The following is a 17,673-nucleotide window of genomic DNA, read 5'->3' as shown; positions in this document are numbered from 1 at the left end:
AAAACTGCTTCTTATGTAACAGAAACTACAGAGTTCAGAAAATTAGGATCAGACGAATTAATGGAGGATAAGGGTATCAATGGCTACTAGCCACAATGGCTAGGCTCTCCCTCCAGTGTTGGAGACCATATGCCTCTGAAAGCCAGTTGCTGGAAACACGATTGAGGAGAAGGCTGTTGTGCTTGCGTCCTGCTTGCAGGTTTCCCACTGGTTGGCCACTGTGAGAACAGGATGCTGGACTAGATAGGCTTCTTTGGCCTGACCCAGCAGGACTCAGTTTTTATATTTCTTAAATAACATGAGAGTGACCCACAAGCTATACAGATTTACCTGGGAGTAGGGCTCATTGAGTTCTCACCTTGACTCAGTACACCTTGGCTCAGTGGTAGAGCATCTGCTTCACATGCAGAAGGTCCCGGGTTCAATCCCTGACATCTCCAAGTAGGACTGGGAATGTCCATGAAACCCTGGAGAGCCTCTGCCAGTCAGTAGACAGTACCGAGCTAGACGGACCAGTCGTCTGACTCAGTAAGCATCCTACATCCTTTCAAAGTTCTAGGTAGCCAGAGACAGTCCTGGATGTGAACCCTGGAAGATCTGCTTCCTACCGTGCTGGATTTCCTCCACCAGGTCTGGGAGTAAGGGACTCTGACTGACTCCAGCTACAAAAGCTGCTGAACAGACTCTTATTGGTGTTGGTGTTGTGTTATTATTAATATTAATTTTTGCATCTTTAATTTTAAATCTTAATTATGATTTAATTATGTGGGCGTTGTTTCTATTTGCTTGTGTGCTTTTTGATGTTATATTGTTTACTTTATTATGTAAACTAATTATGTTTCTAATTATGTATTCTTTTCCTAATTATGTATTTTTTTCATGCCGTAAGCTGCCTTGGGCATGATTTTAACATATGGAAAGGTGGCATACCAATAAAATTATGTATGTATGTAGAAGCCCCTGCTTGAAATAATGCCTTGAGTTCAGGATGTGGGCTGCTGTGCAATGCTGCTCTAAACTAGCCTTCCCTGAACTGGCACCCTCCAACAGTGGTACAACAACTCTCCACAATCTCCCTGTTGGCTGAGACTGATGGGAGGTAGAGCACCAAACAACTGAGGTGCTAGGTTGGGGGTGGCTGCTATAAATGTTGTCTCACAGGCCACTGAAATAACTGGGGCCAGAGCAATGAATTCTATCAAAGTCCGTCAGGTCACAATTCTGATTCCAGCCCAGAGCCGCCGTGTGCCCGGCAGAAAACTTGCAGCCTGTCTGGCACGTAGATAGGTTTAAACTGCCAGGAGAGAGAGTTGATTATGAGGCACTGATAGATGAGTTCTCTCTATAAGGAGCTGGAATTGTGTTAAGAGGGCCAGCGTTAACTAGGCAAGCCAGAGGTTGAGGGTGGGGAGGGCAGATATCAATGCAGTAATAGTCGTAGTATAGAATGTGGTTTGAGGATTGTATTGGACCCCTGGATTTGAGGTTCCCCAACCCTGCCCCACTGTTATCCATTCACAGTCTGGTGCGCTAGAAGCAGAGCCGTAGCTAGGTGATCTTGCGCCCCTGGTAGAACCATCCAGATTGCACCCCCTAGCCACAGACAAATTAGCTCTTCTTTCTGCCTCTCCTACAACCCCCCATTCAATTCACTCTCTATTTAAAACTATTTCTTATGAGGCAATAATCAATATTTATATTTATGGACTTTTTTTAGCCGATTTTGCGTCCCCAGTCACCTGTGCCCCTGGCGGGGGCCCACCTCACCACCCCCTAGCTACGGCCCTGGCTAGAAGCAGAGAGCCCAGAAGGTAGAGCTTTGTGGCTCCAGGTCACTAGTAGTAAAAGGGGCTTATCCAGCTCTAATTCCCACCCCTCCATGCCTGTTCTTTTCTCTTTAGGTGATGCTGGTTGGCGACTCCGGGGTTGGCAAGACTTGCCTGCTGGTGCGATTCAAGGATGGTGCTTTCCTGGCTGGCAGCTTCATCTCTACAGTGGGCATTGATTTCCGGGTAAGGAGATTTTTGGGCGGCTTTGTTCCTTTGCTTTGGCTGCACAGGCCTGACTTCATAACATTTTGGGGGTCGGAGAGTCAAGAATCCACATGAACAGGGAGCCTAAGCCACCTGGGTGTTCATTTGCTGCTCCAGCCTTATAGGAACTGTGTTCACATGCAAAGGCTTTTGTTTTATTTCAGCACAACTGGGGGACAGGAGACTGTCTTGGTGGCTGGCACCCTGTAGACCCAATCTGTCTATCCCTTGCCTTTTACCAAGAGCCGCCAGCCCTCGGTGATTGCATGAGATGGTCCCGGACCAATGTCAGGGAGCTCTCCTGCCACTTTTTTGGTGGTTTGGCCATGTTGATAGTCACCGTGGTGCTGTAAGGATGGCAAACGACACCTGCCTAGTTTGCAAAAGAAACTCTTTCCATTCAAAGCTGGTGCTCTGAAGGGCTGTGTGTTTGGAGGACCTTTGAGGGCACTCAGTTGTTGCCAGATCAGAGAGCGTGCTGTTCCTTTGCTCTGTAAATGACCTCCCATTTTCCTGGGTTTTACAATTAGGGGAAGCAAATGTTCTCATTGTACATTTTGCAATGAGTTTGTGAATGTCGGTACTGCAGGTAGGGCTGGGTTTTGGAGCAGAAGTCCAGGGCCACGTAACCAAGGGGGAACTCAAAGGAGCAAGCAAACCAGAACCAGCATCAGCACCTTGAGTCATTGATGGCCTGCCAAGGCCCACTGGGACTGATGCTGGTTGCTGCAACATCTTCTGTTTAATCTTTCTTACTTTTCTAGTTTGGGGCAAGCCTGCCATGAACATGGTTATGGATGCTCACTTTATTGTTTTTTCCTTTAAAAATGCATTATTAGTAAATGCATTCTCTGGGCAGCTAGCAATAAATAAGTCTTTATTTAGTGCTATTTGTTGTTCTCCTTGCCGTTCTTTTCTCCATCACTTATTGCCAGGGAAGCAAGACCTGTTTTATTCCTGTAGTCCTGAAGGTGCTATGGTTTAAGTGGATTTTTGAAACTGCTCGTGTTCAGAGTATTTCCTTGTTATCGGAATTGGCTTTTTTACTGCAGTGTCAGGGGTATGGAAGCTGTTGTAAAGCACGGAATGGTGGTGTCGGTTGTGAAGATGAGAGGAAAGTGAATCGTGGGCTTCACAACTGAAGTAATAATACTTGTGGCTTGTAATACCTTAAAAGCCCAGGGTCTGAAAGTACCTGCCGGCAATGCTAGTTAGTGTTCTCGGTTGCAAATGTCATAACTGAAGTTTTGATGTGGTTAGGAAGATGCTGAAACCCTTCTCTCTTGGAAGAAAACCGTTTGTTCAAACATGGGTTTGCTTCAAGCAGGTCCATCTGGGTGGATGACTCTGAATTGAACATTTGCCTTTTTAAAACAAAAACAAAAAAACCCCTCTTATTCTATCTATAGTGATGAGACTATCTATTATGTGGGCGTTCTGAGGTGGTGTAGTGTAGTATCATAAAATAAATAACAAAAAATATACAAATGCATTTTGTGTACCAGTACCGCTTTACATACCGTTCTCAACCATCTCAGACCCATGAAGCCTTGGTGATGGTGTCCCCCCCCCCGCATCCCTGTATATAAATACTGTACTATATAGTAAATGGAATGGAATGGAGCTGGCTGGTTAAGTCTGCCTGTTGTGATTCTTTGCCTGGCCTCCCTTTAAGTCAACCACATAGGAATAGGAACATAAGAAGAGCTGGCTGGATGAGGCCCATCTAGTCCAGCATCCTGTCCTCACAGTGGCCAAACAGATGCCCCCAAGGGAAGCCTACAAGCCAGACCAGAGCAGAAGAGCCCTCTCCCCTCCTGTGGTTTCCAGTACTCATTTGTCTCTCAGGACAGACAGATGCGAATGATTTTTTTGACTCTTAACTTGCAGCAGCTCTCCAGGTTTTCAGTTGAGGGTGGGGTGGGGGAGTTGGATATTTGCAACCTGACCTAAAGATGCCAGGAATTGAACCTGGCACCTTCTGCATGAAAAGCAAGTGCTTCTACCACGTTTTAGACTTTTCTTTTTTATTTTTTTAACTGCGCTCTTTTCCTATTGCCTTTTGTGTTTTTAAATGGTTTGTGTTTTAGCTGGAGAAGCAACATGCACATTTTATAAATAGCTAAGTGGCTGGAACACACACAGTGTGCATGGCCCTACCTACCATCAATGGTGTGACCTTGTCAGTTTCTTACGAACTGCATCACGGAGCGTTCTGGAGTCGCGGAGCTACAGAACACGAGCTTTTTCCCTTTTAGTAGCGTCTGCTTTTTGTTCTTGCTCTCTTTCCCGTTTCCCCCTGCAGTATCTCTTCAGATCTCTCCTTCCTATTTAAGAGGATTTTGGTGTGATAAGAGTCTCTTTCAAGTTGCAAGGAAGCTGGCCAGCAAGCACCAGATTTTCTCTCTCTCCCTGCCCCCCCCCCCCCGCAATGGTTGCCCATGGAAGGCTTTGCTATGAAATCTCCCCTGCGGTGATTAGGACCTGCAAATGCAGCTAGATCTGGAAATATGTGTGGAGCGTATTGGTTTCATTTATGAATCACCCTCCGTGGGGCAGCCCAAAGTGATTTACAATCTAATAAAAGCATAAAACAGCTTACCTGTGTGAGACCACCTTCCCGCATATATGCCTGCTCAACTGCTTCGATCTGCAGAACCGGCACTGTTTCAATTGCTATATAGCACTCACTTTGCATTTGTAAGAAATCTTTTAGCACGGCAGCACCTACCCTCTGGGACTCCTTGCCACTTGACATCAGACAGGCACCTTCACTGTTCTCAAGCCTACTTAGGCAGTGCAGAATGTTGGTGTTTGTTTTAATCTGATTTTGGATTATTGCTGATTTTATCTTTTGAATGCCTTAAAGGGTTGTCTTCAGGGATAATTTTATTGTTTTGTTCTCTTCGTAAACAGCTTTGAGTTTTTACAATCAAAGGATGCATAGATTTTATGAGATAAAATAAATAAATAAATACAGAACTGTTAAATATATTAAAACAACTGGAAAACATTTTTTTTAACATGGCCATATAAGGATATATGTGCTGGCTTCCTGCTGTGCTTTTCTAAAAAAGAATTCCCAGTGAAATGGCAGTTTTTTATGGTAGCTGACCCCTTGACAGAGTGGGACTCAGTTGATTTTGTTGAGCTCCCCAAAGCCCTGTTTTCCTTTCATTGGAGAGGTCTTGCAGCCAGTTTCCTTGTTCCCCACAGGAGATTTTGGCTGATTTGTGGAGGGTGGGACAGCTATGTTCCTGGGCATCCTCCAGTGATAAATTTCCAGTACCTGAAGTGTATGTGATCTTTGTGATAAATGCCTTTCGTATTTCTAGACTCTTTGGGTGTGTTGACACAAGCATTGTCCCCAGTTATTTATTTAGTTGTGCACATACAGAGATTTGTCAAAGACTTTGTCAACTTCAAGTGAAGTTTAGGTGGATTTTCTCTCCCCTGTGTATATGTGCCACATATTTTGACTCATTTTATGTTAGTAGTTGTATGATTTTGGTGTTTTATTTTCTGTGGGCTTGTGGCAGGCGAATAAAATTGGATGGATGACTTGCCAAAGTTCTCAAACCATAAACAAGTCTTGTGGCACCTTAAATCCATTGCAATACAAACTTTTGTGAAGTACAATTCACTTTATCAGATGTGTGAAATATTCTGAGTTACAGGAATCTCTTTGTATGTTTTTTGGGGAGGAGGTGGGGGTTTAAAGCGTTAGATCAGAGGGACATGAAATGCAGAAAAGTGTGGACACTTGCAATTATGTAATTAACTGTGGCCATTCACAGAACAAGTTTGTAAGTCTTTAAGGTGAAAGAAGAGGCTTTCTTGTTTTTCCTGCAACGAACTTAAGACAGTTTCCCCTCTGGATGTCTTTCAACCATGTTTCCTAAAAGCTGGAAAAAGTAAACTGACTATGATGATAAATTAGAAATAAGGGGGGGGGGAACAATGGTATAGCAGCTTCTTCTTCTTCTTCTTCTTCTTCTTCTTCTTCTTCTTCTTCTTCTTCTTCTTCTTCCTCTTCTTCCTCTTCTTCGTCTTCTTCTTCTCTGGCGATCATTTGTAGCCGAGTAAGATTGTCTTCCATAAACACTGTATTAACAATGAGTCCGTAAGTGACTGTGATGCCAATTATGGATCCACACGTCCTTCCACAGTGGGGACATTGGTTTCTGGGCGGGAGCTGATCACGGTGTGGATTTGCCAAGCGTGCCTTCCTCCTAGCACGTTTCTCCCTTGCGTCCTGAGTTTGAGTGTCTTCAAAGCCCATGACACCTTTGGTAAAGGCTGTTCTCCAACTGGAGCGCTCGCAGGCCAGTGTTTCCCAGTTGTCAGTGTTTATACTACATTTTTAAAGATTTGTCTTGAGACAGTCTATAAACCTCTTTTGTTGACCACCAGCATTGTGCTTTCCATTTTTAAGTTCAGGATAGAGTAGTTGCTTTGGAAGACGATCATCAGGTATCCACACAACATGACCAGTCCAACGAAGTCCCACTCACTGGATCATCACTTTGTCGTGATGAGTGGGCTTGCATGTTCCTATGACCCTTGTGAGCGAAGCTGTCAGGAATCTCATACTCCCAGCAGGGTCACCCAAGGCGGTAAGGTCAAAGGGAAGGAGCCAGACAAAGAATGATCCAAGAAGTCCTCAACGGCAGAACAGGCGGATGATAACAAGTGGTATGTTACAACGGCTGTGAAGACAGATGAAGGCTGCAGCAGATAGGAATCTACTGGTTTGTCGTGACTACTTCATGCCTTTGGAACAGAGCCCTGCTGCGAAGACTGTGCGTTGATCAGCATGCACTGATCTACACACATAAAACAAATTCATGCACAGGCGTCTTCCAAAAACCCAACCCAAAACCCAAAAGTCCCATGGCGATCGGCAATGGTATAGCAACACCTGGATAGCTCAGTTGCTTAGAGCGTGGTGCTGATAATGCCAAGGTTGCAGGTTCAATCCCTGTTTGGTACAGCTGCATATACCTGCATTGCAGGAGGTTGGACTAGTATCAGCAGGGGGCCGGTCCACTGTCCCTCAGACTTTGTGGGGGGCCTGACTATATTTGTGGGGCAAAGGAATGAATTCCTTTGCCCCACAAATAGCCCAGAGATGCATTTTAAATAAAAGGACACATTTTACTCATGTAAAAACATGCCGATTCCTGGACGTTCCGCGGGCCTGATTTAGAAGGTGATTGGGCTGGATCCCTAGGACTAGATGATCCCTATGGTCTCTTCCAACTCTACAATTCTGTGATCTCAATCTCTGTCTTTGAGTCATCTTACTTCCTTGTTACAGAATGAGTGTGTGGGACGGAATGGGAACCATCAGGCCCTCTGGACCTTTCTGTGTGGCCCTCAATAACTCTCCCCAAGCTGGACCCCTCTCTCCAGGCCCAGACCCTTCACTGGTCCTGCAAGCTTGCCCAGAAGGGAGCCTGCAAAATGTTCGCCGCCTCTGGTGTAGCAGATATTTAGCTCGGTGGTATTGTTGCTTTTAAGCCCTCGTTTCATTAAAGGCAGTTGCCAATGTTGTGTACCATGCAATTATCTGGGACAGATTTCTTCGCTGTTGCAACAAGCCAATCCCAAGCAAAAAATTGTCTTCATATTCTATGAATTATTGATTGGGATACCGTTTGGCGGCCTACTTCTGCCAGTGGCAGGCAATAGGATAGCTTGCAATTCTTTCCTCATCATTTCCAGGATTGTCTGAAGCAGAGGGTGTGGGGCTGGTGGCAGTGAGAGACAGGGGAAGGGCCCCTGTGTTTGCACCCTGCAATGTGTTGAGTGGTGATTTGGGTGCAGGCACTAAACAGTATCCAGAAGCTCTTCCCGAGACTGAAAACCCTGGAGAGCTGCTGCCAGTCAGTGTTGACAGTACTGAGCTATATGGGCTAGCTGTCTGACTTGGTCTCAGGCTTTGCTTTGCTGGGGCTGATGGGAGTGGTAGTCCATGCCTCTGGAGGGCATGAGCTTGGGGAAGGCTACTCTGCCATTCTGCTTGTCCTTTCTGCAGCAGCCCAGTGCCTGATGCTCATTTCTGGGATATGCACATTCGCTTACGAACCGGAGAGTTTCGCTTGTTTATGTTGGACAGCTGCAATTGCCCATTGTTCCCATCCCGATATGAGTTGCAGAACAGGTGAGGCTTGCTCCAGTGGCACAAGGGGGACCTTCTGTCTGCCTGTGTTTTGTGCCTTTAATTTGTTTTTCCACCATCACAAAAGTGGTGCCTCTATCAGGGAAGATTGAGCTTCTCTGGCTCTGCCTAGGCCTTAATTAACGCATCAATAGGCTGACTGACAAGGTTTGAACTGTGTTTGATTCCTTGCATAATGGAAAGTGAAATAAATTAACACTTTCTCCATAAATGGGAGATAGCAGAGTGACAAAAGTATCAGCACCACCCTCATCTTTGACTTTTTGAAGGCTTTGAAGAGGCACCAAGCTGAGATTGTGAATTGATGCTCCTCCTGCCATAAGAATCAAGCTTCCAGATTAACAGAGTACCATGGGGGGGGTTTCTTTTGGGGGGGGGGTGCCCTTTTAATCTGGAGATGAGCTCCAAATGACTTACACTGATGTAAGTGAGCTAGTAGAAACTTATCGCTGCTATTAATTTTCCTAGACTTGTGTTGATTTCTGTTACATCAGACTTTTCTGTACCACTCACCATGTTATTTTGGGCTTGCCAATCAAAAGGTTGGCGGTTCAAATCCGCACAACGGGGTGAGCTCCCATTACTCTGTCCCAGTTCCTGCCAACCTAGCAGTTTGAAAGCACGCCAGTGCAAACAGATAAATAGGTACCGCTGTGGCGGGAAGGTAAATGGCGTTTCCGTGCACTCTGGTTTCCGTCATGGTCTTCCATTGCACCAGAAGCGGTTTAGTCCTGCTGGCCAAATGACCCAGAAAGCTGTCTGCAGACAAATGCCGGCTCCCTCGGCCTGAAAGTGAGACGAGCGCCACAACCCCATAATCACCTTTGACTAGACTTAACTGTCCAGGGGTCCTTTACCATTTTTTTACCTTTTAGGGTTGTGCAAAGCTCCCATCATCCCTGACCATGGTCCATACTGTGTGGGATGTGATGGGAATTGTAGTCCATAACATCTGATTGGTGAAGGCTGAGGTGGACATTGTTGGCGATATTGTGCTGTGCTTACAAATGCGTGGAGGAGAGGCTTACCGATGACTACTAGCCATAATGGCTATGCTTTCTCTCGGCAATTGGAGGCAGCAATGCTTCTGAATACCATTTGCTAGAAACCACAGGAAGGGAGAGTTGCTCTTGTGCCCGGGTCCTGCTCACAGACTTTCAACTGGGGCTTCTGGCTGGACACTGTGAGAACAGGATGCTGGACTGGATGGGCCACAGGCCTGATCCAGCAGTTGCTTTTTATGCTCTTGCATTGTTATGCATGGAGGATGTAGAGTCCGTTAACAAATCTCAACTAGAGAAGTTATCACATTTTTAAAAAAGGAAGTATTTTCCCCTCCATCTTTCCAAAGTCAGTATTTGTGACAAAATATGGGCGGTGCTTGACTGAGCTCTCTTGTGTTTTTCAATCTCTTGCCTAGTATGTTGAGGGATTGGGATGGGAATATATTTATTTTATTTTCACCCTGTCTTTCTAATATGGACTGGAGAAGGCTTTGCTTTTTGTGGGGTGGGATCCCAGGCAGTTTCCTTTCTGGGCACTTGGCCAGATCTAGGCCTGCTTGGGTTGAGGTGCAAGGCATCCTCTTCTTCTCCCCATGCCTCAGGAACTATAAAACATTTCTTTGGTGTAAAGTTTTCTCAATGCAAAAACGGTCCAGCCATTATAAACAGTCTGATGATGAAGGGGTAAGGTGAGGGTGGGGTCAGGGGAGAGAATCAGAAGGATGAAATTAGCAAATATTCAGCAAGCGGGATTGCATAAGATTGCCATCCAGGCATTCTGTAACCCTCCCCGCACGAGTCTGAATTATTCAGCGCGGAGAGTGCCATGGAGGAATCAAATTGTGTTCTTGCCTGATTTAATAGGAGAGATACCGAAACACCAAAATGCACACTTGGAATGACTAATTTGCAAAGACACAGACAAGTGTCTGGATAACGAAGAAACATCCCTAGAATGAATTATTAGATTTGAAGCCTGTAGCTAACTCTTTCTTGTCTCACTGCTGGAACGAGGAGAAGAGATGTGTTTGAAGTAATGGGTTCAGAATTTGCAGGATTTAGAATCTGTGTGCAAGTGTACTTGCATAGCAAGCAAAGGGCGACATCTGGTTATTGGGGGCTTAACTTTCACTCTCACATACTGAGCATGCTTCTAGCCATCATGACTGCAAAGCAGGAATGGCTAACCTGGTGCCCTCCCAGGTGTTGCTGAACTGAAACTCCCATCACCCCAGACCATTGGCCATGCAGGCTGGGACTGATGGGAGTTGTAGTCCAAAACATCTTGAGGACACCAGGTTGACAAAGGTGGGCTTTTTAAATCGAGTCTTCCCTTGCCTGAGACCTGTCCATGGTTCTGAAGGATGTGAATCTGAGTGTTCGTGCTTTCTAATTTTTGACAGAGTGGCAAAGATCTGCCTGTCAGTTCTCCACCCTGCCTGTCTCCTCCAGCTGACTCCCTATCCTAATTTCTCTAGGCTCTTGTGTCCCAGAGGCAAAGTGAGGCAGGCCAGTGAATCATGCAGAAGCACTGCAAGTGGAGAGCTTTGGGGCTCACTGGAGCATTTGATTAAATTTAATTTCTCATGACCTGCTAGCAGTCTTCCTGCAGCACAGTAACAAGCCCCAGTTTAGGACTTAAGTGCCTAGTTTGTTTATCATCTGCTAGGAACATAGGAAGCTGTACTGAGTCAGACCAATGATCCAGCTCAGTATTGTCTACACTGGCTCCAGGGTCTAAGGCAAGGGGTAATTTCTAGTCCTACCTGGAGATGCCAGAGGTTTAACCTGGGTGTCAGAAGCGAGCCAGCAATAAACCACATGGAGTAAGTGAAAGTTAACTCTATTAGAAGCAACAGATCCACTCAGGAGTGCCAGGATAAAGAACACAACAACTTTTCTTCGTAGCTCTTGCCCCTATGAGGGTGGAGGGGAGCTTTTTGCAGCAGAAGGGGGAGACACCCGTGCTTCTTCACCAGCCTGATTCATCTCTGCCTCTTGGCCTCCCTCCTCTCCTGCTTCAGCTGCTGCCTCTGATTCTGGGCTTCTCTCTACCACAGACTCTCCCAGCTCACTAAGCCAGGCGTAGGCAAACTCAGCCCTCCAGATGTTTTGGGACTACAACTCCCATCATCCCTAGCTAACAGGACCAGTGGTCAAGGATGATGGGAATTGTAGTCTCAAAACCTGTGGAGGGCTGAGTTTGCCTATGCCTGCACTAAGCCCCTTTTCCTCTTCAGCTTCTGACACCTCTTCCTCCCAGTCTTCTCCCTCTGACCACTCGTCATCATCCCACCACCAGTCCCCAGGCTCTTTGTCTTCTTCCCTTGGGGGTTCCCCAGCTGGTGTCTCCCACCATTCCTCTGCATCCAACGAGTCCATGACATTGAGCCTTTATTGACTGCAAAGAAGATATTCTACTCGCTGAGCTACGGTTCTTCACTATACAGTGTCAGAACATTGACCTATCTGGCTCAGTATTGTCTGCACTGACTGGCAGCAGGATTTCAGGCAAGGGGTCCTTCTCAGCTCTGCCTGGAGATGCCCAAGGTTGAACCTGGGCCTTTTTACATATGAAGTGTGCAGTCTATAGTCTTTCCTCTAAACTGAAAGTAAGGTTCTAGTCCTCTTGGTTCTGAATAAAGGACTGGTTTAAACAGGAAGCTGTCGTAGTGCTGTGCTGCTTAGTCATGGCAAAACTCAGTGGCGGGAAGGCCAGCCAAGTCTGAGGGGGGTACTTGCCTTGAGACAGCGTCTGTATGCAAGGTTCAGTCCAGTCCTAAGCTCAGGAGTATCTCAGCTCATGTAGTCAGATGGTCCAGGGGTCAAGAAAGCTGAGAGTCTAAGGTCACGAGAAGCAGCAAGGTCTGGCCAGGAATGACAAATGTTGTTTCCAGAAACTGAATAAATAATAATAATAATAATTTTTAATTATACCCTGCCCTCCCCTGCCAGAGCCAGGCTCAGGGCAGCTAATACCAGTAAAATTACAGTAAAAACATAATAGGGAAAAAAACCCAATTAAAAATACAGGTTGAAATGCAATTTAAAATGCAGCCTCATTTTAAAAGTAGCCCATAGATCAAAACCATAAGGGGAGGGAAACATAAGGGTCAGACTGAGTCCAAACCAAAGGCCAGGCGGAACAGCTCTGTCTTGCAGGCCCTGCGGGACTTGACATCTTTCCACAGGGCCCTAGTCTCTTGTGACAGAGCGTTCCACCAAGTCGGGGCCAGTACTGAAAAGGCCCTAGCCCTAGTTGAATACTGAAAAGGCCCTGGCCCTAATGAGGCTGGAATCCCTGCTTAAGAAAGCTGGAGCCAGCTGGTTCACATCAGGAGCAAGAAGGCTGATCAGCAGTGGGTGAAGTCACTGTGCCTTCTGCTCCTTCAGGCTGCTGCTCAGCAGGTGAAGCCAATTCCTGGCCCAGGTCAGAAGCCACCTTACACTGACTCAAGACTCATGGCCCACCTAGTTTAGTATTGTTGACACTGATTGGCAGCATTGTTCCAGGGTTTCAGATGAGGAGTCATTCCCAGCCCTGCCTGGAGATGCTGGAGAATTGAGCCCGTGACGCTCTGCATGCTAAGCAGGTGCTTTGCCACTGAGCTGTGGCCCTTCTTAGAACTACTTGCAAGAGTGTTCATTACAATGGTATTAAGATTGTTTAGTAGTCCTGATAAGCGCTGGAGCTGAATTGGAAAAACAAACTCTTCCCCTGTGAGTTTGAAAACAAGAATGGAATGGGGGGGGGGGACAACGACAATGCAGAGCCTTCTCCGCCAAGAATAACAAAAGTCTTAATTTGTAGCTTCCGACACTAATTAGCTATCTTAATTACTGCCAGAGACTTCCTCTCCTTCAGGTTATCGCAAGAACCTTCCTTTCTGAAATGCCTGGGGAGAGATCAGCCCTTTCCAGATGACAAAATTCTCCCCTGGAGATGGTGCACAGGTGTTCACAGCAAACAATCGGCTACTTTCTGTGATGGGGAGGAAAAAAAATGGTATCCTGCATTCCGTGACTTGTATAAATTATGAAACTATTCCCTTTGCTTTGCATAAGTGAGTGTTGTTGCAGCAGAGGTGATTCCTAGGAATCTTAGTTGCCCACCTTTCTGAAATTTCAGTGCATATACCTTCAGGGCCAGAAAGGAATAAAGCTTGCTGTTTCTTTGCTTAGAACACAACCACCACAACCACGAACTCAGAGTTTCTCAGGAAGGTGAAATCTGTGCCTCATGCCATTCTCTGCATTCCCCTGGATTTGCTGCAGAAACCTATATGCATTCTCTGTTGATCAGCTGGTAATTTGCACGACAGTTGGGGGCATGGGGACAAACTGCAAGAAGGCAAGCTCCTTTCATGTGTGGGACAGGTGTAGAAACCCATGCACAAATATATTTGCTAATATGCTAATCTGCATACTAGACCCCTGGCTAGTAGCTCAGGTCCTATCTCTACGCATCTGTCCACCTTCCTGCTCTTCATCTCTGGAGAAATTTAGCACTTTTCCCTTGCTGTAACTATTTGTGCTTGGGAGGTGACTCACTGCTAAGTCAGAAATGTCAAATGCAGCGCACACACACACATTTCTTCAAGTCAGTTTATTCGTGCCTTGGAGGTAAACGAACCTTCATTTGGAAGTCTAATGCTTGTATAAGGTGCTTTTTTTAAAAAAGCGAGTGGATGGAATGGGTGCTTTCTTTAATAACTGCAGTCCTGATAAAATGCACCTGTTTCTTACCAGCCACCCTTTTGAAAACTTATGGGCACATTTCTTACCCCACTGCCAAATTAGTTTCTTTTCAAAAGCACCGAAGCCAGGGACATACTATAACAAAAGGGTTTGATTTAGGTGAAAGCATACAGTGTGTCTTATTTATAGGATTGAATGATAAGATCCCGGCTGCGTCGGTTCTGACTGGCAACGGGAAAACCACTTAAATTATCTTTGTTGGGTTCCAAGCCTGGTTAAAATTAATATTATTATAACAGCTGCTTTCCTGGTCACCCATGGAGAGGAAGGATTGCCTGTAGGCGAACAAGCAGTGAAACCTTTGTAAACAGGAGGAAGGGGGGTATTTTTTTATTTGCCTTCCAGGCTGTCAATGTGTTAACAAGGGTGCATGTGAACTATGAAAAATGTGGGCTAATAATGACGTTTGTGGCCCTATTTGCCTGGTTGAGTTTAAACGTAGTGTTTTCCTAGCAAAGCTCTTTCTTGCCCTAGGAAATGTGTGTGTTCAAAATGGGTGTTGCAAGGAAATAACATAGGAAGCTGACTTATACTGATCATCCCCCTCAGTGCTGTTGACACTGACTTTCAGCAGTGCTCCAGGTTTTTAAATACCCAACCCAGAGATGCCAAGGATCAAAACTTGGGACCTTCTGCAAGCAAAGCAGTGCTGTATCCACTGTACAATGTCCCTTTATCCGCTTTCCAGTTTGCTTTTGGTGACAACTGTTAAGCATCAGCTTTGCAGGAGCTTTGCAAGCGATGCTCTGCTGAGCAGCAAATCCCACGGCGTGCAGAGAGTTCCTTTTCAGCTTTGCTGTAAAGAGTCCCCCCCCCCCCCCCGTTTCAGGAGAAATCTGAGCAAACCGTGAGCCCTGCTGCTGGTCCAGGCCAGAAGCTTCTCTAGTCCAGCATCTTCATTTCATTTCACTTTTAATTTGTATTCCGCCTTTCTATATTACTATACGCAAGGGGGGGGGGGGTTACAGCAACAAAATATACAACAGGGAACACACCCCATATAATAATCAGATCTAATTCAAAAAGCCATAAGAAAACATAACTTTAAAATGGAACGGCAACTTATATCAAATAAAGTAATATTCAGTCATCTGTTAGAAATTAATAGTGCACAATAAAATTAACTCTGAAAACATCAGCAAATAATAATTCGACAGAAGTTCGCTCTTGACAATTAAAATAAATAAAATAAAAGCCAGACGCCCCCAAGGGAAGCCCACAAGCAGGACCTGAGATTCCCTGCATGTGGCATTCAGAGGCATGCTGCCTTTACTAATGGAGCCAGTATGTAGCCTTTTCAGGTAGTAGCCATTGATGGCCTCCTTCTCCTTCCTGCTCACCAGATAGGATGGAAGAGGCGTGGGTGAAATGTAGGACTTCTGATCAGCAGTGGAGCCTAGGATTCTGCTTGATGACTGGTCCATCTGACTCAGTATTGTCTGCACTGACTGGCAGGGGCTCTCCAGAGTTTCAGGCAAGGGACATTCCCAGCCCTACTTGGCGATGCTGTGGCTTGAACCTAGGACCTTCTGCAGGCAAAGGAAGTGCTCTGCCCCTGAGCCACAGCCTTTCTGGACCCTTCTGAGTGACAACCTGTATTCAGAGCATCCCCACCTAATGCCTGGACCTGTGCCTTATAACACTTTATGGCAGAAACAGTGCTGAGAGTTCATGTTCTTCACCCTCCCATGAGGGCCAGGACACGACGTCTCAGGGGCAACGGGTTCCCTGTCCCTGGCCTTAAGGCGGCACAATGGCTGGATGTTGTGAGCCTGCTCTGAAGGATTTTTGCTTGTTTGCTTTGCTTTCTAGATTAGGGCCCCCTTTGGACAAAGCCCCCAATTGCCCCTGTGGAGGTGGCACTCCCAAGTGCCTGAATCCCACTACCAGCCTTGGATTTGGTTGTCTTTATTTTGAGTCAGCCAGAGGGTGTCAGCCCTTTCTCCTTCCTTTCAGACTTCCCCTCTAGCAGAGTTTCAGCACAATAAATGGACTTCCTTTTCGCTTTTGAGCAATGCCTGGTCAATGTCTGTGAGCCTGGAAGAATTGTGTGCATTCTCAGATGGAAGCTCCGAATTGTGTAACACAGAACCGCACACTTCGTGCTGCCAAGTTTTAATTATTTTTCTGTCTTTTATTTTTATATTTCTACCTCACCTTTCCTTCGAAGGAGCTCAGCGTGGCAAAAAAATGGTTCGGCTTTGCCTCTCCTCACAGCAACCCAGCAGTGTAGTGTATTCACAGGAACTCATCATTAACTGTTTGTGGATATCCATTTTCTGCCTATCTCGTTTCTTGTTGAGATCAGCAGAGAGAGGATATCCACAAACAGCTAATAGTGAATTTTTGTGAACACCCTACCCCGCTGACCATTTTTCGTCAGAAGACATGGCAAGTTAGTTTACAACCTCCACAAATTACAATATATGAAACAATAAAAAGTAAATTAATTTGTTAAACTATGGAACTCCTTTCCACTGGAGGCAGTGATGGCCATTAGCTTGGATGGCTCTAAAAGACGACTGAACAAATTCATGGTGGAAACAGCTATCAGTGGCTACTTGTCATGATGGATGTGCTCTGCCTACGTGGTTGGAGAAAGCGAATACATTAATTCTGAATGCCAGTTGCTGGAAACCTCAGGAATGGGAGAGGGTTCTTTGGGCTTGAATCCTGCTTGCATCTAGTTGGCCACTGTGAGAACAGGTTGCTGGACTAGATGGGTCATTGGGCCAGATCCTGCAGGCTCGTCTTATGTTCTTAAATACAATATGAAGCATCAAAATTTATAAGAGAGGATCTGACTCACTCGGTACCCACACAGATTCCACATATGCTAAACACACCTGTACCTCTGCACACATTCAGCCTCAGTTCCTTTTACTCTCAACCATTGGTGACCCCCAACAACCCACTAGGTCAGGGGTGGGCCCTCAGAGTTTGGTCTGCCAAGCTCTTTGGGCAAGCCTTACCCACCTTTCCATCCCCTGATGAGATGTAATATCTGGCACTGAACAAGCACAGTTGCAGAGGAACGCTTGGGAGCATGCTGGAAGGCAAAAGCAAGCAGAGTGATAGATGATAACTCTCTTTACCTTTTTAAAAGGCAGTTCAGAAACCATTTCAGAAAAGAGAGTATATCTACCATCGGATCTGAACTTTATTGTGACTTTTATGGGGTGATTCTTTTTGTACTTGCTGCCTCTAGGATTCACACCAAAATGCTTTCAGAGACAACTATACATTAGCATGGTGGTGTCCTACTTTAAATATATTTTTATTGCCCCCCCCCTTTTTTAATCCTTGCTTTTTTCCTCCTTTTTTCATGTATTTTTATATAGCTATCATTGTCATAAGAGCTTGGCTGCTGGATCAGGCGAGTGGCTCATCTTGTTCAGCATTTTTGTTGAGATTCCTGCATTGCAGAGGGTTGGGCTAGATGACATTCAGGGTCCCTTCCAGCTCTACAGTTCCATGATCCTGTTCTCACATTGGCCAAACAGATGCCCAAAAGGAAAACACGCAAGCCAGGATCTGAGCACAAGAGCCCTTCTGTGGCTTCCAGCAACTGGTATCCAGAAACAGTACTGGCTTTAACTGTGAAGACCAGGCGTGGCCATTGTGACTATGAGCTGTTGAATAGCCTTCTCCTCGCTGAATTTGCCCAATCCACTTTGAAAGCCATCCAGATTGG

At 45.8% G+C, this 17,673-nt stretch overlaps 1 protein-coding gene across 1 annotated transcript in view; it reads left to right on the top strand.

Annotated features, from left to right (window-relative positions):
- RAB26 (RAB26, member RAS oncogene family) overlaps positions 1–17,673 on the top strand; it is a 113,072-nt gene that overhangs the window by 3,176 nt on the left and 92,223 nt on the right. The window contains exon 2 of the mRNA XM_081170937.1: positions 1,902–2,012. Within this exon, the coding sequence (XP_081027063.1) occupies positions 1,902–2,012 (111 nt within the window). The remainder of the gene's footprint in view (positions 1–1,901; positions 2,013–17,673) is intronic.

Source organism: Podarcis bocagei (genome assembly GCF_964188305.1).
Source record: "Podarcis bocagei genome assembly, chromosome: 14".
Classification (NCBI taxonomy): domain Eukaryota; kingdom Metazoa; phylum Chordata; class Lepidosauria; order Squamata; family Lacertidae; genus Podarcis; species Podarcis bocagei.
Note: the sequence above shows the minus strand (reverse complement) of the source record. Positions and strands in the feature narration are given on the sequence as shown.